This window comes from Orcinus orca, chromosome 16, assembly GCF_937001465.1.
Source record: "Orcinus orca chromosome 16, mOrcOrc1.1, whole genome shotgun sequence".
Classification (NCBI taxonomy): domain Eukaryota; kingdom Metazoa; phylum Chordata; class Mammalia; order Artiodactyla; family Delphinidae; genus Orcinus; species Orcinus orca.
This window is the reverse complement of record NC_064574.1, coordinates 27,552,394-27,573,706: the sequence shown is the minus strand read 5'-3', so window position 1 is coordinate 27,573,706 and position 21,313 is coordinate 27,552,394. Positions and strand designations below refer to the sequence as shown.

The following is a 21,313-nucleotide window of genomic DNA, read 5'->3' as shown; positions in this document are numbered from 1 at the left end:
GGACCAGTGCCTACCCCAGAGTTAATTTGACCCCCTGCGCCCCCAGGATCCCACGGCCACAGCCCTTTGCCAAGTTGGACTATTCTCTTGGTGGTCAGAGCAGAGCACTGGGCTGGACCTCAAGGCAATGCCCACACTGCCCATAGCTCCATCCATAGCTTGGCTGATACGTCACTGCTGTGGGCACCTCTAGGAGAAGCTCCGCTTAGACCATCGCATTCACCCTCCTGGTCCCCAGGCAGAGTTTGGGTGTGACTGGCATTATAGAAACGTGGAAAGGAGGCCATGCAGGCAGCCACGAAGAGGGGTTGAAACCAGCAGAGGATAGAGCTGGGACTAGAATCCTAGATGTGGGCCTCCCAAGCGCTCAGTTTCACGGCCCCTGATAACCAGGGGGTCCTTTGATGTCGTTTGTATACATCTGCCCAGGTCGGGGGTGGTGCTGATGAGGACCCGGACCCCAGGCCCGGGATGCCAATGCAGCGAGTTCTGTCGAAGCCCCACCCCCGCGCCCCTTCTCCTGGCTCGAGGCGAGTTCGGATACCCGTCCGGCCGCTTCGTGCCCTTCCTGCGGTCAGAGCTTGAGGGCTTCACGGTCCTGCTCCGCTCGGGGAACGTCTTCGCCTCCTCTGCCTCAGAGGTAGCCTGCAACGTGGGGGCTCCGGCTTGCACCCTCACTGACCACGTGGTGGGGGCGGGGCCTGAGCGGGTTGGAGGGGGCGGGGCCCTGGGGACGGACAGGGAGGGCCTGTGTGACAGTCGGGGCGAGGCCGGAGCAGGCGCGGGCCTGAGGGGAGTGACAGAATGGGCAGGGCCTCGGAGAGGATCTAGGGAAAGTGAGCTGTGCCCTGCGGGGGCGGGGCTTGCTGACAGAGTGGGGGCTCGGCTGGGGCGTGCTGTGGCGAGCAGGCTGACAGTAAGGGCGGGGCTCGGGAGTGGGCGGCACCACAGAATGACTGAAAGAGCAAGGCTAGAGCCAGGAAGAGGGTTTAACGAGCCTTGCGAAGGCAGTGCGGGAAGGACTAACTGGGCAAGGGGCCGGCCGCGGGCTGAGCGATTGAGGAGGAGCCTCAGGGTACGGGCGGGGCCGGCGGGCGGGCTCAGCTAGGCGAGCTGGGCGAGGCCAGGGATAACTGACGGGACTGGGGTAGGGCTGGAGATGGTGGAACGCTAGACTACTACGTAGAGTCCAGAGGTGCGGGCACAATGACTGTGCAAGGGGCCAGGGAAAGATGACTGGCAGCTCGAGGACGGGGAAGGAGGGAGGAGACGAGGGACGTAGGTGAGTAGAGTGAGGCAGGTGGCGGGACCTAGAAAAACGGCCGCCTGTGGGGGGGGCCAAGAGGCCATGAGTGACAGCCAGAGGGGTCGGCCTCAAACGTCTCCCCTGCAACTCTGCGAGGAATTCCTCTTCCGGCTGAACAACGCGGGCTTCGCTCACTTCGTGCCCCAGGTGTGGTGGTGCAAAGATAACAGACCTGCAGGAAGGAGGTTTCCATCTTCCAGGCCACCACCGGTCCCGTCCCGTCCCAATGAAATCCATCCGGGGGAGTCCACCTGCTCCTGATCGCGCCACGGGATCGTTCCTAGGGCCGGGAAACGCGCCACTAGCGACCGCTCCCGTGGTAGCCCTGGTTCGGCGTCGGTTCTGAGCCGGCCCTCCTGTCTACAGTTGCAGAAGCGCTTTCTGGACTGGTCCCTGCTGGATCTGCGGGTCTTCGCACGACGTCCTCTGAGCCTGCGCTGCCGCCCGGGCACCTTCATGCTGGCGCTGCCCGTCGCCTGAAGGCCGCAGTGTCCCGGAATCACAGTGTCCCTGCTGGGAGTCAGCTTTCCAGCTGGTGGGCGGGATCGGGCTCTGCTCTGTCCTGACCACGCCCCCTCTGTTTACCGGCCCCCCCCCCCCCCCCGCCCAACTGGCCCCATCCCCTTAGTGCCTCGGTTGCCCTGCTCTTCCCTGGCCCACTCTTACACTCAGTCCCCGCCCCTAAGGATAAGCCCCGCCTACTCCTACCTTCCGGTCTCCGACTACCCTATATCTTCTCCCCAGTCCCTGCACTTCTTGGCTTCGCCCCCTCCTATCCCAGGCCTCCTCCCCATGTTCAAATGGCTCCAGGGGCTCCCCAGGGGCTGGGGATACGGGTCCGCAACGCTTTGTCCGACACCTCTTCCTACTTTCGGCTTTGTGTCCTCCATGAGGCCTAGCTCTTCCTCAGTATCTCCTCTGGGCTGGGAGGCCAGAGGTGGGTCCTGCATGAAGCCTGAATGGGAGAGGAAGGGGTCGTACCAGCAGGATGCTGAGATTGTGTCTCAGGTCTTTGTGTCTGAGCAGAAACTCAGGGCCTCCCTGAATCTGATCAAGTGAGAGAGAGCTGCTCCTTTCTGTATGGGTTCCTGCTGGGGGGTTGGAGCCGCAGGGCCGCCTGAAAGGGACAGATCCCTCTCACCTCCTATTCCTGCTGTTCCTGAAATCTCAGCCTGCATTCACATGTAGGGCCCCTTGCCGTGAGTGGTGTGTAATGCCTCATCTGGAGCCCACCTTGTGCCCACCAAGGTTCCCACGGAAGACTCCTGCTCCTCGGCCCCAGGACACCTGAGTGACCTGCTTTATGGGAGAGTCTGACTATTTTCAGGTTCCAGACATCAAGACGCTGCTGGGCATCGCCCTCTACGCAGTGGTGCTGCCCTATATCAACCTTGAGCCGCCGGGGAGCCTGCCATCACCCCATCACCCTCAGCCCTGGGGCCGGCTTCCCAAACAGATGTTCCTTGTCACAGCACTGCTCCACATCTGGAGCCTGGCATTCCCACAGAGATGGGGGTGGGAGACGGTAGAGAAGAACAGAGGGTCAAGTTCTCCAGGGTCAAGTTCTCCCTTGGGAGGCCCTTGTAATGGATGGGGAAACTGAGGCCCAGAAATGGAGCCACTTAGTCACGAGTGTGGCAGCAGTAAAGCCTACACATTTGCCAGTCACCCCAATGCAGACAGCACCCACCTGCCCCTGGAAAGATCTGACAAGACTCAAGGTGTGTCCTCCCCAGGTTGCCTGAAGGAGGGCCTTACCTCATCTTCTGTCCTTAGGGCTAATCTTCAGGACACCCTGGACAGCATCCAAGAGGTAAGGTGGTCCTCTTTGGGTTTTCTCAAATCTGGAATTCCCTTGATCATGGGGAAGGGGGAGGAGCAGCCCCCAGGAGTAAGCATGGCCAGTCCTGGGAGCTGGGGTCTCTTGACATCCAGCAGACTCCCACACTGCCTTCTCACCTCCCAGAATGGAGGTGACATGCATCCTGCCCACTCTACGGTCTCTCTAGCACCTCCCCCTGAGTCCCTGCTCTTTAAGACTCATCTGCTTCCAGGGCACTAAGCCCCTTCCTCCAGGCACTGGCTAGAGCAGGTCTCTATGGCTTCAATGGGCTACAGGAACCCTGATGGGTGGGTGGGTGCTCGGCACACCTCAGGGGACCAGAGCTTGCAGACCTAGAAAGTTCTGGCCCCAGGCCACGAAAGAATTCACAGCCTTCACCCATCAGTCCAGAATCAGTATTCTAACAATTCCAAGCCATATTTACTGGACGCATGTTCTGCTCCGTTTAACCACATCACTACCCTACTTACCGTTTTTGGCTTCCCAGCTTTAAAATAAAATCCAAGATCCACACCGTGGCTTATGAGGCCCTGCTTGGTACTCCAGCCTGTCTCCAGCTTTCTCCTTTGCCCATTACACTCTGGCCAAGATGGCCTCTCTCTGTTCTGTGAACACACCTGTGTTTTTCTGCCTCTGGGCCTTTGCACAGGCCTCTCTCTGCTTGAAACTGGATTGTAAGCCCTAAAATGGCAGGGACCGTGTTTGATTTTGTTTGTCTCTAAATCCCCAAGCATTTAACCTGTTAAACAGTAGACAATAATGCCAGCTGTAATAGGTCTTAATAAATAGTTCTTGAATAAATGTGCCTGTTGCACATTTTTCTATTGACATATTTAATCCTTACAACAATCATGTAAGGTAAGAGATATCATTAGCTCTCTTTTTCAGAAAACAGGAACTCAGTGAGGTTAGGCCATTTGTTGAAGGTCACACAGCTAAGATTTGAACCCAGGGGGAGGCTTTTTTCACCTGTCATTGAGTATGAGGGCATTCGTGCCAGGTGGTACACCACAGGCCAGCTCCCAGATTCTAGATGCTTGTAGCTTCCTGGAGCAGGAAGGCATGGGGTCTGGGCTGGAAAGTTGCCAAGAAGCCCTAAGAGAGCATTGCAGGTGGAAGAAACAGCGGTGAGCAAAGGTGTGAAGGCAGGAAGATCCAGCTCCTGGGACAACCGGACTCACAGGGCTGGGCCAGCCCAGGACACACAGCCAGCTGGTCCCAGGGCTGCGTCAGCTGGTGGCCTCCAGAGGCAGGACCCCGGTGGGCAGGGAAATTGAGGCGGGGAGTCATTGCGCAGCCCGGGAGACCCCAGGGACGCGGGCTGGGCTCTCCCAGGCAGGACGTTCCCACGCGGGGGCGGTCCTGGGAAAGGCTGTGGGGCGGGCCCGGAGGCGGGCGCCAGCGCTCCGGTCCCTCTGCAGCCTGTTCTCCGTTACTTGCTCCGCAGACCCGGGTCGCGTTCTGGCTTCCGCTGAGCCGCACGGTAAGTGAGTGGGTGGGAAGAGCCCCGGCTGCCCAAATCCGGGCCGGTGGGAGACGCGGCTGGGACTCCGGCTTTTACCACCCGTGGGGGCGCTGCTATAAGAGGAGCATGGCGGGTGGGGCGGGCGGGCAGCTACTGGCAGCTCAGAGTTGAGGGGAACTTTCCTCCGTCCGCATATGGGGAGCCATCTCTTTCCTCAAATGTAGATTACTCCTTCCCTCCCCATAGGTGGGGCTCTCAACCACTTATGACTGATGGGGAGCCCTTCCTTTCCAGATGTGCAGCCCCTTCCCACTTTCCATATATGGTACACCCCTCCCTCTCTCTAATGATTGGGTGCCTCTCTTTCCCTAGATGTGGGGCCTCTTTCAATTTCCAGAAGTGGGATACCCCCTTCTTCTCCCCAGATGTGTGCCTCTCTTCCTCCCTCTGTCCCAGTTTGGTCCGTGTCCTCCTCTAAGTCCCCTCCTCGCCCCCCTGGGATGCCAGACCCTGAGATTTCCCTGGGGATGGAGGGTTGGGCTCGCCTGTCTCCCTCTCCCACCAGGTCCAGCAGAGCAGGCTCTCCAGGCACGTAGGCAGCCAATTATGGGGGAAGGGGTGGGGGCCAAACCATCTGCAGGAGACCTTGGCAGATGGCCCTGTAGCGAGGAGAGTTATCCCAGGACCTGCTCCCTCCCTACCTGGACTCCCACCCTGTTTCCTCTAGAGGACAAACAGCTGAGAGAGGTTTCCCAACCTAGCCACCATGAGCTGGGGCTGGAACCAGAACCCAGGCTCCCAGACCCAAACTGTTCAGGTCCTGCCTTAAGAGTTAGGCCTCCTCCCACTTCTCAGATGGTAAACTGAGGTCCCAGGAGGGGGCTCCAAATGTCTAGGATGGCCATCAACCCCCATAGGGATATCATACAGAATTAGAAGGGGCAGGCGGTGACCTTGGAATCCTGGGGACCACTCCCCCAGCCACAACACCTGTGAAAAAGCTGTTCCTCTGGATCCTGAGGGGAAGGGCAGAGGGCAGAGGGCAGAGGGCAGGACTCACCCACAGCCCCCTCCAGATGTCCTTTAGAGCTGCCTGGATCTTGGTGCTGAGGAAAGGAGGACTTGGAATGAGAGGGATCCACAGCCCGGGAGGCACTGGTAAGACCCGGACACCCACCCCGCCCTGACCCTCGCCGAACTGCAAGGCCAGGGGCAAGGGTCCTGTCTGCAGGCTGCCCCTGGTCCCTTTCATGCTGCCCTGGGCCTGCCCCAAACCATTTCCCATGATCCTACCCCTTGGTCCGGGGCCACGTTCTTCCAGGAAATAGAGACAGCCGTCCCCTCCTCCCAAGCTTTCTCAGGGTCTGACCCCCATATCTCAGGCCCCTAAGACCTTTGTGTCCTGGGGCTGAGGGTGCTGACAGAACTTTGGACCATCTTTCCAGACCCTTGTGTCCATGCTAGTCAGAAGAAAGAGGCCTAAAGTAGGAGAGACTTCAGCCGGGTAGAAGGGCCTTCCTGACCCTCTGGAGAATAAAAACAGATAACATTTATTGAGCTCTTACTATGTACCCTGAGCCGTGATAAACTTTTTGCAGAGATTAACACATTTAGACTTCACAGCAAACACATGAAGTGGATACTATGCTGTTATCTCCATTTCTCAGGTAAACACACAGGCCCAGAGCCAGGACTCTTTGCCCAAAGCAGTTCCCATGCTATTTGGGCAAGGTGGTACCAGTGCCCTCCTTGAGGGCATCTCTGGTGGCAATAAACAGAAGAAGCTTTACTGAGACCCTTCGAGCACCCAGCCTTGTTTTGGACACTCACATGGAGCCCTTGAGGGCTTAGCCATCAGGGAAAGCTTCCAAGAATGGAAGCCAGAGGTGAAGCCAGCCGCTGTCAGTGTAATTCGTGGAGCACCTACTGTGTGCCAGGCGCTGTGCGAAGCCTTTCGAGTGCATTCTCTTGAAGCTTCCACAACAGTGTGGAGTTGGATCTTTTACTCTCCCCACTTTCCGGATGAGGATGTTGAACACAGTGAGGTAAAGGGGCTCGTCAGAGCTGGGCCGGGGTGGAACTGGGGTTCCGCAACTCCAAAGCCGTGCCCCTGACCACTCATTAAAAGCATAGGGATATAGTGAGAGGCCCGCGCACCGCGCTGAAGAGTGGCCCCCGCTTGCCACAACTAGAGAAAGCCCTCGCACAGAAACGAAGACCCAACGCAGCAAAAATAAATAAATTAATTAATGAACTCCTACCCCCAACATCTTCTAAAAAAAAAAAAAAACAAGCATAGGGATAATGCTTTACAGTTTGTGGGGCAGTTTCCCATCTGCCATCTCAGGTTCATCGCAATGAACCTTTCCCTACCCATTGCCTTTGCCTGATGTGCCCTCCTCACCCCAGATCTTCCCAGATGACACAGGATTTGAAGCCACAGGGGCTGAATTGCAGCCCTGGCCCGGCTCCCTTTTGCTCTGTGAATTTCGGCAAGTCCCTTAGCTACTCAGTTTCTTCCTCTGTAAGATGAAGAGAACAATATCACTGTCTCAGAGTGATGCCGAGCCAATGAGTCAACTCGCCTGAAGGCCTTAGCATGGCTCCTGGCACACAGTAAGTGCTCAGTAAGTGCCACCCACTTTCTAATACTGCAGTTAGTGACAGGACGTCCCAGGGGCAGCCTGAACTCAGTTCCTCCCTGTGCCCGCAGCCCACGGCAAGGAGAAGATGCCCCCCTACACCAACTACCATGCCCAGCGCTCCTACCCCATGCCCGATGAGCCCTTCTGCACGGAGCTCAACGCAGAGCAGCAGGCCCTGAAGGAGAAGGAGAAGGGCAGCTGGACGCAGCTGAGCCACGCTGAGAAGGTGGCCTGTAGGTCTCAGGGTGGGGCTGGGGGTGACTTTGCAAAGAAAGGCCTGGCCTGTCACGGAGCAGTGGGCAGGGAGAGCCCCCAACAAGACAGCCAGAACCACCCAAAGACTCGAATGCGTACCTGAGGGGTGAAATTCATTCCTTTGTTCATTCATCTTTTTATTCATTGAACTGTTTGTGCACAGCCTGGTGCTAGGCGATGCTGGGGACACGGAAGTGAATCCCCCTGAGGGTTCCTGCCCTCAGGGTGCTCCCAGTCCAGTGGGGGAACCAACGCAAGCCCAGATAGCTGTAATACGGGATATGCGGCTGGGTGAGGTGTGTTCAGGGGGCTGTGGGAACCCAAGGGAGAGAGAAAGATGGAATCCTGGTGGGCCTTCCAGAGGAGCGTTGTTCCAGTCGGCTTTGGATGCTGAAGAGGAGGGGCTGCCAGGTAGTAGGAACAGCATGGGGAAGGATGTAAGAGCTGGAGAGCATGGAGGGTCCTGGGCATCACTGAGTGGTGTGGGGAGATGGAGCAGAGAGAGGCAGGTGAGGTGGGTGGGAGAGCAGGGGCCTGACCCTGGGAAGCAGGAGGGACGTGTGACCCCAAGTGCTGCCCACCAGAAGTGCCCCTGGGAGCCAGCTTTGCCATCAGCTCCTGGCCATGCTTTGCACATGCTAGATGCTCAATAAGAATTTGCTGAATGGACAGCATCTGCTGCAGGGAGGGGGAGGCTGGAGGTCCCTGAGGCCAAGAGTTGGCCCAGGGCCCTTGGAATGGATGCACCTGAGGCCCCTCCTCCCCCACCCCTCACCTGCCTCCAGTGTACCGGCTCCAGTTCCATGAGACCTTCACAGAGATGAACCGTCGCTCCAACGAGTGGAAGACAGTGATGGGCTGTGTCTTCTTCTTCTTTGGATTCACAGGTCTGCTGATTTGGTGGCAGCGGGTCTATGGTGAGTGGCAGTGTCTCAGCTGGCCGCAGCCCTCGGCCATGCCCTTGTGGCCACAGCCACCAGCCAAGCTTTGATAAGGGAATTATGCTGGCACTCATCTGAAGAGTTTTGAAAAGTCCCCCAAAGAGGTGTATGGGGAAGGGCAGAGCACGGCTGCCTGGGTTGCCATGTAGGGACCCTACCTCTCTGGGCCTCAATTCTCTCATCTGTAAAATGGGAATAATAGTGCCCACATCTCAGGGTTCTTGTGAGGATTTAATTATAAAACTGTTGCCTCGTGCCTGGCACATAGTTATGAACGATGTTGTTACTGATTGCTGTTACTAACCGTGAACTTTTCAGTATATTGTTTTGGCTGCTGTAACAAAGAGTCTCCAATGTACAAGAGCTTAAACAAGATAGAAGTTTTTTTCCTCTCTCACAAAAAAGGCCAGGGGGAGTATGGGGATTCCACAATATCAGACTCCTATTGTCTTGTTGCTCTGCCATCCTTAACATGCAGCTTCCTTCTTGACATACAAAATGGCTGCTCCAGCTCCAGCCATAAAGCCTACATTCCAGCCAAGAAGAGGGAAAGGGAGGACACACTCTCTCTAAGGTCCAGAATTTGCACCACCACTTCTGCTCACATCCTATTGGCTAGAAGTGATCATATGACCATGCGTAGCCACAAGGGAATCTGGGAAATATAGTCTTTAGCTGAGTGATCATGTACCCAACCGACCATGTTATTACTACATTTGTTACTACAGAAGAGTGATTTATTACTACAGAAGAGTGATTCTCAAAGTGGGGTCTCTGGACCAACAGCTTCACTTGGGAACTTGTTAGAAATGCAAATTCTCAGCCCCACTCTGGATCTACTGAGTCAGACACTCTGAGGCTGGAGCCCAGCAATCTATGTTTTAATATCCCTCTGGGTGACTGTGATGTGCACTGAGGTTTGAGAAGCACTGCTCTGGAAGTAGAGGGGAGCATGTTGGGGATGAGCTGGCAGTCTCTGCCTCAATTGACTTCACCTCCAGAGGCCTCACTTTGTTTCTTCTTCTGTAAAAGTGTGATGGGAATTCCTACCTTGCATGAGGGTGAAATGAGAGAACCTTTGGGAAAAATTCTATTCTAGTCCAATGTTTGGCATTCATAGGGGCCCACCCGCTGGAATAGAAAGTACCAGAGACAAAGGTCAGGCAGGTTAAGCTGGCCTCAGGGGCAGATGGACCAGGAAGTAGGATGTGAGCAGGGCTGGGAGCTCTGTCCCCCAGGCCTTTCTAGGTCCACACATCAAGGCACCTAAAATGCCTCCGTGAGTTCACCCTTTGGGTCCCCATAGCTTTAAAGTGAACACCCCTATCCTACCTCCCACTCCCAACCCCTTCAGGAAGCATAAGAAACTGTCTCATCCTGGACCCTTCCCAATAAGTGGGAGCAAACTCAGTAATTATAGTAGCTATCATGTATTAGGGGTTTTCATATCTTCCCTCATTCTGCCAATTGCATTATAAATACTAACACATTCAATCCCCACAACCCTGGTGGACAGGACCTGTTTTTGACAGGTAAGGAAATTGGGGGTCAGAGATGAAGTGACTTGTTCAAGGTCACACAGCAAGGTAGTGGTAGAGCTGGGATGTGGACCCAGAAAGACTTCAAACCAGTGCTCCTCTTACCCTTGGGTCACAGAGTAGGTGAGGAAACTGAGGCTCAGAAAGGGGAAGGACCTTGGCCCAGTTCCCACACCAAGTCTAAGGCAGAGCAGGGATCATAACTCAGAGGTCCCCAGAGTGCAGCTTTAGTGGGGAGTCTGGTGGCGGATGGACAGGGTGGCGAGGGGTCCTCATGCAGGGCACCCTGACCTTGTGCCTGGATACCCTGGCTCAGCGGGAGGGGGTGGGCCTGGCAGGGTCCCGCATGCCCCTGTCCCTACCCGGTTCCTTCCCTGCAGTGTTCCCTAAGAAACCCATCACCCTGATGGATGAGTGGAAGGCCCAGCAGCTCCAGCGCATCCTGGACATGAAGGGCAACCCCGTGCAAGGCCTGGCCTCCCAGTGGGACTATGAAAGGAAGGAGTGGAAGAAGTGACGTGGCATCCCAGCTGCTCGCGCTGCAGCTCTGCCCTGGCCCGGAGCCTATGGAGGCCCCTCCCCGCCACTTAACCCCAATAAAGCTGGCCTGCTCTCATCTGCCTTTAGTCTCCACCGCAGTCTCTACCTGCCATAAAGCCTACGTTATACCTAAAATTGGGCAGGACAGTAGGTGGGAGGCAGTAAGCCACTTTCCAGGGCCCCACTTATCAGGGAGGGCTTCCTGGAGGAGTAGAGGTTGGGGTTGAGCCTTAAATGATAGGTGGGATTAGGAAAGGCAGAATACTTACTGAGTATCTGCTGTGTGCCAGGTACTAATCTAGGCCCTGGGGATGCAGCAGTGAACGAGACACACAAAGTGTCTGGCCTCATGGAGGAGGTGCTTCTTTGTGTGTGTGTGTGTGTGTGTGTGTGTGTGTGTGTGTGTGTGTGTGTGTAGGGGGGGAGACAGAAAAAGGAATAAGTAAGTATAATATACAGTATGTTACACAGTAATCAGTGCTATGAAGGAACAAAACAGCAGGATAAAGGGACAGAGCTAAAAGGGGTTTGGGGGTGGTAGGTGAAGCCTCTTAGAAGAGGTGGCATATGACAAGACAAAACAGCAAGTGCAAAGATCCTGAGGCAGGATTTTAGTTTGTGGAATGTGGAACATCAAGGAGGCCACAGTGACTGGAGTAGAATGACTTGGAGAATAGTAGGAAGGTGTGTGTTGTGGGAGAGGGTTGGTCTTGGGGCAGAAAGCAGATTATATAGGAATACACACTCGTATACCCCAGAACCAAGAAGAGAAGCCTCCTTTCCTCTTGGTATGTCTCCTCCAGCACCCTCTACTGGAGAAGTTTAGCATCTCACTGTAAAGGGGGCGGTGCCCAGAGTCCTGCTCATTATCTTAGGGCAGGCACTGAGGGGTGAATTTGGGGTGGAGGGGCAATACATTGATAACTGGCACAGCAACTTTGAGAAAGTCTTGGCCAGGCCAATGGGGAGGCTTAGAGCAGAAAAAGCCCATTAGATGAGTCCTGTGTTGGGCAAAATTGACCCATCCCTAGAGTCCCACTGTGCTCTGTCCTTTGTAGTCCTTGGTTGCCTAGGAGGGCTGTGGCCTTGGCATGAACACTGCAGCAGCTCTGAAAGTGCAGCAGCTGGAGGTGGTCATACACCTATCCTCTTCATAGCAGGTCCTCTTGAAGAGACATCTGAGCGGCACACCTCCAAGGACACTCTGGATGCCAATGGAGGGATTCAGCAGGGCAATTGGGACAATATTCATTCAATCAACAAATATTTATTGTGCATCCACTATGTACCAGACTCTGGGGACAGAGTGAATGAGACCTCATTCCAGTGTCGTGATTTCCAGTCCTCATGAATCTGAAAGTCGGTAATGGTCACCCTAATAAATTATAGAACAGATGAGTGCTAAGAAGGGGAGATACATGGTACTTGGACTGACCTAATCTAGAGAAGTCAGGGTGGGCTTCCCTGAAGAAGTGTCTTCATATTTGAGATATTGTTGCCGAAATTCATCCTCTGTACACTGGTGCCAGATTAAACCTCAGAGACAGAATTTTGAGTGAAGTAGAAAGAAATAGCTCTATTGCTTTGCCAGGCAAAGGGGGCCCCAGTAGGCTAACGCCCTCAAGAATGTGTGTCCTGCCCTGGAGGGGGTAGTGAGGAGTCTTATAGTATTCAAGGAGCAGGGTGTGATCAGCTCATGGACATTGTTCTGACTGGTTGGTGGGGAGGTAATCAGGAGTCAGCATCATCAGCCGCCTTGTTCCAAGTGGACTGGTGTCTACATGCTTGCGGGCAGCCTACAGTTAACTTCTCCCACCTGGTGGGGGTTTCAGTATCTGCAAAACAGCTCAAAGGACATGGCTCAGAATGTTATCTATAGTCCTCGAGGAAGAACTAAAGGTCCTTGACTTTGTTTAATGGCTAAAGTATTATTATTTTGTCTTGCTTGACTGTTTTCCTTTCTTTCTGCATTTTCTCACTTCTCTGATTAACTTTATTCTTTAAAACTTTGACTAAAGTTTTTCTACAGACAAAAAGCAGGTGGAGGACATGGGTGGGGACCTATTCAGGGAAGGCCTCATAGGGTCCTGCTTGGTTACAATATGAAGGATGACTGGGTGTAAACTAGATGAAAGGGGTGGTGGAACAGCATTTTAGGCAAAGAAAAGCATGTGCAAAGGCCCTGTGGTAGTGAGGACCATGGCATGAAAGAGGAAATAAAGGAAGCCAGTGGGTTGTCACAGGATAAGGAAGAGATGAACAAGGGGAGACAGGGAAGTGGGAGACTCATATAGGGCCTTGGAGTCTCTGCTGCCTCTATTGAAGACACAAATCTGGGGAAAAGCAGGGAAAGATGGAGCTGAGGGAGTATGTGGGGGCCAGAGGATGGGAATCCTTGAACATCCATTTAATTTTTATTTGAGAAAGACAGCTGCCTTGGTGCAAGTTTCTGTCTGGCCTGAGGGATCCATTTCACTGCCTTAGCATGAAAGATGCTGGGGATGCAGACATGGAGCAGAAAGGAGCCCTGGCATTCGGGTCTCCTGGCCTGCGGGCAGGACTGGCATGAACATGGCCAGTGGGAGGCTAAGGGGGATAAGAGCTATAGAAATGTTTGATAGTATGTTTTGACCCCATTATTTTGACCCAGGCCCTGATGCTTTGCTAGCAGCAGGAGCAGTTTCGACATAACTGAAGATGTTGAACTATGCAGGTGATAAACTTTGTTTAGATTAATAACTTGCTGAGGAATTATGTTGTGGGTAATAAAGAAAATTGTCAAAATTGGCCTGGGGAAAATTTGATGTCATACTAGTCATTTTTTCACCTGCAATAATGCTGTGTAACAAACAACACCAAAACTTGATCGCTTATAACTTTGAGCATTTATTTCTATCTTTCATGGGCTTGTGGGTTGGCTGAGGCTCTGCTGGGATCCTACAGGTTTAGTTCCAGGCTCTGGGTTGGTGTTTTGGTTTCCTAGGGCAGCCATAACAAAATACCACAGACTGGGTGGCTTAAACAACAGAAATGTATTTTCTCACAGTTCTGGAGGTTAGAAGTCCAAGATTGAAGTGTTGGTAGGATTGGTTTCTTCTGATGCCTCACTCCTTGGCTTGCAGATGGCCTCCTTCTCACTGTGTCTTCATGTGGTCACTCCTCTCTGTTTGTATCTCTGGTGTCTCCATGTGTGTCCAGATTTCCTCTTCTTATAAGGACACCAGGCAGATCAGGTTAGGGCCTTCCCTGATGACCTCATTTAAGTTTATCACCTTTTTAAAGGCCCTATCTCCAAGTGCTTTCACATTCTGAGGTATTAGGGGTTAGGACTTCAACATAGGAATTTGCAGGAGACACAATTCAGCCCGTAACAGTTGGGTTCAGGGTTATTCATGTATCTCCTTTTTCTGGGACCAGCAGGCACATGTTTTTGTCATGACAGAAGTCAGAGACTCCTGAGGGGACAGAGAGACAGTGGGGACCCACGATGCTCTGAAAGCCCAAGCTCAGAACCACACACAGAACCAGCACCGCATTCCACCAGTCAAAGCAAGTCCTGTGGTGCTCTGGTTACAACTGCTACATTACAACCCCCCTTAAAACTTAAAGGCATGAAACAGCCATTTCCTTATGCTCACTGATTCTGTAGTTCAGGAATTTAGGCAGGGCACACTGGGAACTGCTCGCCTCTGCTCTAGACTGTCTGCGCCGCCAGCTGGAAACATTCAAGGCTGTGGCCAGAATCTTCTGGAGGTGTTTTCACTTACACATCTGGTGGTTAACATTGGTTGTCAGCTGGGACCTCAGTTGGAGCCGTCAACCAGAACAACTCTTTGTGGCATTCCCCAGGTGTTCTCTCTGTGTGGGCTAGTTTGGGCTCCCTCAAAGCATGGTGGGTGGGTTCCAAGAGAGCCAGGGGGAAGTGTATTGTATTTTTATGATCTAGCCGCAGAAGACACATCACTTCTGAACCCTGTTGCTCAAGGCTCTCACAGAGATCCACTCAGGTTCAAGAGGGAGAGGACAGAGACCTCCCCTACTTGATGGGAAGACATCAAGGTCAATGTAAGATGTGAGATGAATGAAACAACAAGGTCCTACTGTACAGCACAGGGAACTATATTCAATATGCTGTGATAAACCAGAATGAAAAGAACATGAAAAAGAATATATATATATATAACTGAGTCACTTTGCTGTACCGCAGAAATTAACACCACGTTGTAAGTCAATTATACTTCAATAAAATTTTTTTAAAAATGTTGAGAGATGAATGTGAGATGGGAAATACATTGTGGTCATCTTTGGAAAATATAGACTGCCAACACAGTCAAGTTCAACGTCAATGAGTAGAGAAATGTCCTCCAGTAGAGGGTATGTGGAGAGCGTGAGGAGGGAAGGCAAAGTGTGAGCAAATAATACAAACTGGGCTTCCCTGGTGGCGCAGTGGTTGAGAGTCCACCTGCTGATGCAGGGGACACCGGTTCGTGCCCCTGTCCGGGAAGATCCCACATGCCACGGAGCAGCTGGGCCCGTGAGCCATGGCCGCTGAGCCTGTGCATCCGGAGCCTGTGCTCCGCAACGGGAGAAGCCGCAACAGTGAGAGGCCCGTGTACCGCCAAAAAAAAAAAAAAATAATAATAATACAAACTACCACAGATGTATAGAAATAACCAACACAAAATCAAGTTGACAGAAACGAAAACTGACATGTTAAATTAGATATTGACTAAAATTCAAACAGGGAGTAAAATTTTGACATTTAGATAATCAAATGTGACCTGAAAAAATTGGACCAATTAAAAATAATGGACATAGTAGACAACGCACAATGGCAGGAAACTGGTGAAATCAGATATAGACTAAAAATGACTGAGAGAAGAATTAAATCTTCATGGTGGCATTTACCCCATGAGACTAAGTGATTTTCATGAAAAAATAATTTCGTAAAATTAAATTTAAAGTGGGCAACATTAGAAAGAATTTAATTTTGGTCATAAAATAACTGATGGAGGGATTTAATTTGTTTCGTTCAGCTTGCCCAAGAAAACTCTTTCTTGATGTATTGGATTAGTGTAATTCTGATAAAAATAATTGAATTCAAAACTCATAGTCAAAATAGTCTTGGGGTAAACACATATACGAGGTCAAAACATTTGGGTCAAATTATCCTGTAATATTGAAATTTTCTGTAAAAAATGAGAAAGAAACTCAGGAGACAAATGAGGAACTAAAAAGTATTTACCTGTATGACAGATAAAGGACTGATTTCCTTTAAAAAAAGATTTTTTTAAACCCATCTAACAAATCAGTAAGAAAAAAACAAGAATGCAGTAGAAAGTAAACAAAAGTCATGACCAGGGAGATTACAGAAAAAGAATAGAAATGCCCTAAACAGTTCTTAAGGAAAAGTTCAAACATACAAAAAGAATAGTTTAATAAACCTCCATGTGTCTCCCGGGAGTCCACAATTATCTGCACATGGTCCTCATTTTCCCACCCTTGCCCCTGAATTATTTTAATAAATCCCAGGCATTATATCATTTCAGTCATAAATATTTCAGTATGTCATTAAGGACTGTTTTAATATACATAACCAAAATACTATGACTAGACATAAAAAATCCTAATATTTCCTTAATATCAAATATCCATTCAGTATGCAGATTTCCCTGATTGTCTCAAACATTTTTATTTATTTGAATTTTCTTGGAATGAGGATCAACCTTAAATCTAGATTGCAGGTGGTCATCTGAATCTTTGTCTGGTTTTGGTATCAGTGTAGTTTCCTTCCCTCTATTTTCTGGAAAATATTATCTAGAAATAGTGTTACTTTTTCTTTAACCATTTGGTAGAATTCTCCAGTGAAATCATTTGGGCCTGGAGATTTGGGGGTGGGGTAGGGTAATTTTTATATTGCACTGATTTTACTGCATCCCATAAGTTTTGGTGTGTTATGATTCATCTGTCTCTGAGTATTTTCTAATTTCCTTTGTGATTTCTTCTTTGACTAATTGGTTATTTAACAGTGTGTTGTTTAATTTCCACGTATTTGTATATTTTCCAATTTTCCTTCTGTTATGATCTCTAGTTTTATTTCACTGTGGTCAGAGAAGATGCATTTATATTATTTCAATCTTTTAAATTTATAGAGACTTGATTTGCGAACTAACATATAGTCTATCCTGGAGAAAATTTCATATGCACTAAAGAATGTGTATTCTGCTGTTGCTGGTAAAGTGTCCTATAGATGTTTGTTAAGTCTAATTGGTTTGTAGTTTGCTTAAGTCCTCTATTTCTTTTCTTTTTTTTTTTAATATTTATTTATTTGGCTGCGCCGGGTCTTAGTTGCAGCACGTGGGATCTTTGTTGCGACATGTGGGATCTTTTCAGTTGTGGCATGCAGGCTCTTAGTTGTGGCATGGTTCCCCGACCAGGGATTGAACCCGGGCCCCCTGCATTGGGAGTGCAGAGTGTTAACCACTGGACCACCAGGGAGGTCCCAAAGTCTTCTATTTCTTCTCATTTCCTTTTGTGTATATATTTAAGATATTTTCTTAATGGTTACAGTTAATTACCATTAACATCTTAAATTTATAACTACCTAGTTTGAATTGTTACTAGCTTAGCTTCAATAACATAAAAATTTCTCCTATACCACTCTGTACCTCTCCCTTTATATTTGTCAAAAATTGTATCTTTATACATTGTGTGCCCTGATAACATAGGTTTCTAATTTTTTATGCATTTGTGTTTTTTTTTTTTTTTTTTTTTTTGCGTTATGCGGACCTCTCACAGTTGTGGCCTCTCCCATTGCGGAGCACAGGCTCCGGACGCGCAGGCTCAGCGGCCCAGCCGCTCCACATGTGGGATCCTCCCGGACCGGGGCACGAACACGCGTCCCCTGCATCGGCAGGCGGACCCTCAACCACTGCGCCACCAGGGAAGCCCCTGCATTTGTGTTTTAAATCATGTAGGAAATAGAGTTAAAAACTAAAAATACATTAATACTCCTTTTTTTTTTTTTTTTTTTTTTGCGGTACGCAGGCCTCTTACCGTTGTGGCCTCTCCCGTTGCAGAGCACAGGCTCCGGACGCACAGGCCCAGCGGCCATGGCTCACGGGCCCAGCCGCTCCGCAGCATGCGGGATCCTCCCGGACCGGGTCACGAACCCGTGTACCCTGCAGCGGGAGGCGGACTCTTAACCACTGCACCACGAGGGAAGCCCAATACTTTTATATTACCTATGTAGTTGTCTTTATCAGAGTTCTTTATTTCTTCATATGTCTTCAAATTTCACTGATTTCTGCTTTTATCTTTATTTCCTTCTTTCTGTTTGCTTTGAATTTACTTTGCTCTTCTTTCTCTACATCTTGAGGTGAGAACTTAGATTAATGAGTTGAGAATTTTTGTCTTTTGTGATGTATACACTTATTGCCTAAATTTCCCGCTTGGCACTGTTTTAACTCTGTCCCACAAATTTTAATATCTTGAATTTTCATTTCATTTAGTTCAATGTATTTTTTTTTTTATTTCCCTTGAGACTTCCTCTTTGACCAATGAGTTATTTAGAATTATGTTGTTTAGTTTCCAAGTGTGGACATTTTCATATTATCTTTCTGTTACTGATTTCTAGTTTGATTCCACTGTGGTCAGAGAACACACTTTGTATGATTTCAATTCTTTTAAATTTATTGAGGTTTTTGTATGGCCCACACTATCGTTTATCTTGGTATATATTTAATGGGCACTTGGAAAGAATGTGTTAAGTGTTCTATAAATGTCAATCGAATCCTGATGGTTGATCGTGTTGTTGAACTCTTTATATTTTTGGTCATTTTCTGTCTAGTTATTCTATCACTTGTTGCAAGAAGGGTATTAATTGTGATTTGTCTCTTTCTCTTTTTAGTTCCATCAGTTTTGCTGCTGTCCTTTGATTGTTGATTGCATGATATATTTTTTTAACCTTTTTCTTTCAGCCTGCCTATATCTATCTATCTATCTATCTATCTATCTATATATATATATTTTTTAAAGATTAATTTTCTTTATTTTTGGCTGTGGTCTTCATTGCTGCGCGCGGGCTTTCTCTAGTTGTGGCGAGTGGCTACTCTTCATTGCGGTGCACGGGCTTCTCATTGTAGTGGCTTCTCTTGTTGCGGAGCATGGGCTCTGGGCGGGCTTCAGTAGTAGTGGCACGCGGACTCTAGAGTGCAGGCTCAGTAGTTGGTGGCATGTGGGATCTTCCCAGACTAGGGCTCGAACCCGTGTCCCCTGCATTGGCAGGCGGATTCTTAACCACTGCGCCACCAGGGAAGTCCCTGCCTATATATTTTAAAAGGATTTCTTATAGACAACATATAGTTGGTTTTGTAAATTTACTCTACCAATATCTGTCTTTTAATTGGTATATTTAGACCATTACACTTAATATAACTATTGATACGTTAAGACATATCTCCTAATTTTCTTTCTGTGTGTTCTCTTTGTTACTCATTTCCCTGTTTTCTTTTTTCTGCCTTCCTGTGGGTTATTTGAAGATTGTTTTCTAGAATTCCATTTTAATTTATCTATAGTGTTTTCAAGTATGTCTGTACAGCTTTTTTAGTGGTTACTGTGGGTATTACATTACATACACATAATTTGTCACAGTCTACTGATGTTATCATTTTCCCCATTTGAGTGAAGTGTAGAAAGCTTACCTTTCTTTATGTCTCTTTACCCACTTTCATTATTGCCAGGTAGGGGTGGAATTCCAGGCTCCCAATGTGGTCTCCACGGACATTGTGGGGAGAAGGTGTAGCAGGAGAGGGCTCATTAACTGGCCAGCAGAGATGAAAGTCCTGGCTCCCTTGGCCTTATCTCACAACACCCCACATTGGTGGGAGTGGGGTCAGGGCACCTTGAATCAGGGTGGAAGCCTAGGCTCCCCACTCAGCCTTTGCTGATGTGGCTGGCCATAGTCTTCATAGTTTTTTTAGTGGTATTTGGCTGGAGTAGAGCTCTTATTGTCTAAAACTTTTCTGTCCTGCTAGGATGATCCTTTCCTAATCCTTTGAATAGAGAGAGCCGGCTTTGGTTGGGGCTGTTTTTTCTGTTCTGTGCCCATTGGCTTTTTTGGGTAGCCCACTCCAGCTTCTTTGGCCCCAAGTCTGGGGTCTCTGAGGCAGAGAGGAAAAACTAGGGAACTCACCACCGTGTTGTTCCTCAGGTCCTGAGGTCCCCGTGCAGCCTGCCTTCTCTTTACCTTTCAGTTTTCTTATGCTTGTTGCATATACAATGTCCAGGGATTTTAGTTTTACTTAGCCATCTTCCCAGACATGGAAGTACAGAGGGGGGTCATCTGTCCTGAGGAGTTTCCCCCAGTTTGCATTTTACTGATTGCATTCCCATGTATCATTTATTGTGTCCCTCTGTCCCCTGCATTTTCCATCAATGGTGGTCACATTTAGAGGCTTTGGTCAGATGCAGATTTGACTTTTTGGCAAGAGTATTTCTTTTTTTTTTTTTAAATTAAACTTTTTATTTTGGGATAATTGTAGGTTCACATGCAGCTGTAAGAAATAATACAGAGGGATCCCATCTACCCTTCACCTAGTTTCTCCCAACGGTAATGTCTTATAAAATAAAAAATCACAACCAGGATATTGACATGGACGCAGTCAAGGTACAGAACATTTCCATCGCCACAAAGATTCCTTTCTAGCCACGCCCACTTCTCTCCCTCCCAAGCCCCTGCTAACTCTGGCAACTACTCATTCGGTCTTCTTTTCTAATTTTGTCCTTTCAAGATTGTTCTATAAATGGAATCATACTGTATGTACCCTTTTGGGACCGACTTTCTTTTTCTTTTTTTAAAAAATTTTTATTGGAGTATAATTGATTTACAGTGTTGTTAATTTCAGGCTGACAGCAAAGTGAATCAGTTATAGATATACATAGGTCCACCCTTTTTTAGATTCTTTTCCCTTATAGACCATTACAGAGTATTGAGTAGAGTTCCCTGTGCTACACAGTAGGTTATTATTAGTTATTTGTTTTATATTTAGTAGTGTGTATATGTCAATCCCAATCTCCCAGTTTATCCCTCCCTGGCAAGAGTATTTCATGGGTGTTCTTTTGCCAGGAGGCACGTGCTGCCTCACTGTCCTTGTGTGCCATTGGCAGCCTTCGTTGGTCATTGTGTAGATTCATTAACTTATTAGGGGTACAGGTGGCTTTCAACTTATTGAAAGATGCCAATCTCAATTAGAGGTTTGAAAATGAAATTTTAAAGTATGGGATACTATTTTTTCATCAGCCAGATTGTCAGAGGTCAAAGAGTGTTAACATGGATGTTGGCAAGTGTGCAGGAGACAGGCAGTTTCACAGGATTCCGGTTTTGGGCATCCCCTTCCAAATGACAAATGGCCCAGCAATTCTACTTCTACGAATATACTGTGGATACACACACGCGTGTGCAAAATGATGGATCAGTGAGGTTCTTTATTGCATATTGTTTGGATTAGCGAAAGTGGCTAACCACCAATTGTTCCTCCCTCAAGCAGAACTTCCCAACTGATATGCTACTAAGTTTCATAAGTTGTGGTAGATGTGATGGTACCCCCGCCATGTGCCTTCAGAACACCCTCGAAGGTCAGGTGCAGCTTTGGTGGACAGTTCTCACTCAAGAAACAGGTGCCTGGGCTTCCCTGGTGGCGCAGTGGTTGAGAGTCCGCCTGCTAATGCAGGGGACACGGGTTCATGCCCCGGTCCGGGAAGATCCCACATGCCGCGGAGC

At 49.3% G+C, this 21,313-nt stretch overlaps 2 protein-coding genes across 4 annotated transcripts in view; one reads left to right on the top strand and one right to left on the bottom strand.

Moving 5' to 3' along the window:
- Positions 1-21,313, bottom strand: part of BCL2L1 (BCL2 like 1) — an 871,182-nt gene that overhangs the window by 792,997 nt on the left and 56,872 nt on the right. The window lies entirely within an intron of this gene.
- LOC101287815 (cytochrome c oxidase subunit 4 isoform 2, mitochondrial) lies at positions 968-10,614 on the top strand. 3 transcript variants are annotated; one of them, XM_049698822.1, is made up of 7 exons: positions 968-1,282; positions 1,673-3,119; positions 4,597-4,632; positions 5,691-5,772; positions 7,328-7,492; positions 8,300-8,431; positions 10,374-10,614. In XM_049698822.1, exons 2-7 carry the CDS (start codon positions 2,919-2,921, stop codon positions 10,508-10,510), a joined length of 753 nt encoding a protein of 250 aa, XP_049554779.1. In that variant the 5' UTR covers positions 968-1,282; positions 1,673-2,918; the 3' UTR covers positions 10,511-10,614. The 3 variants fall into 3 exon arrangements, with proteins under 3 accessions (XP_049554779.1, XP_049554780.1, XP_004272737.2); XM_049698823.1 differs by having other exon boundaries at positions 968-1,453; XM_004272689.3 differs by having other exon boundaries at positions 968-3,119.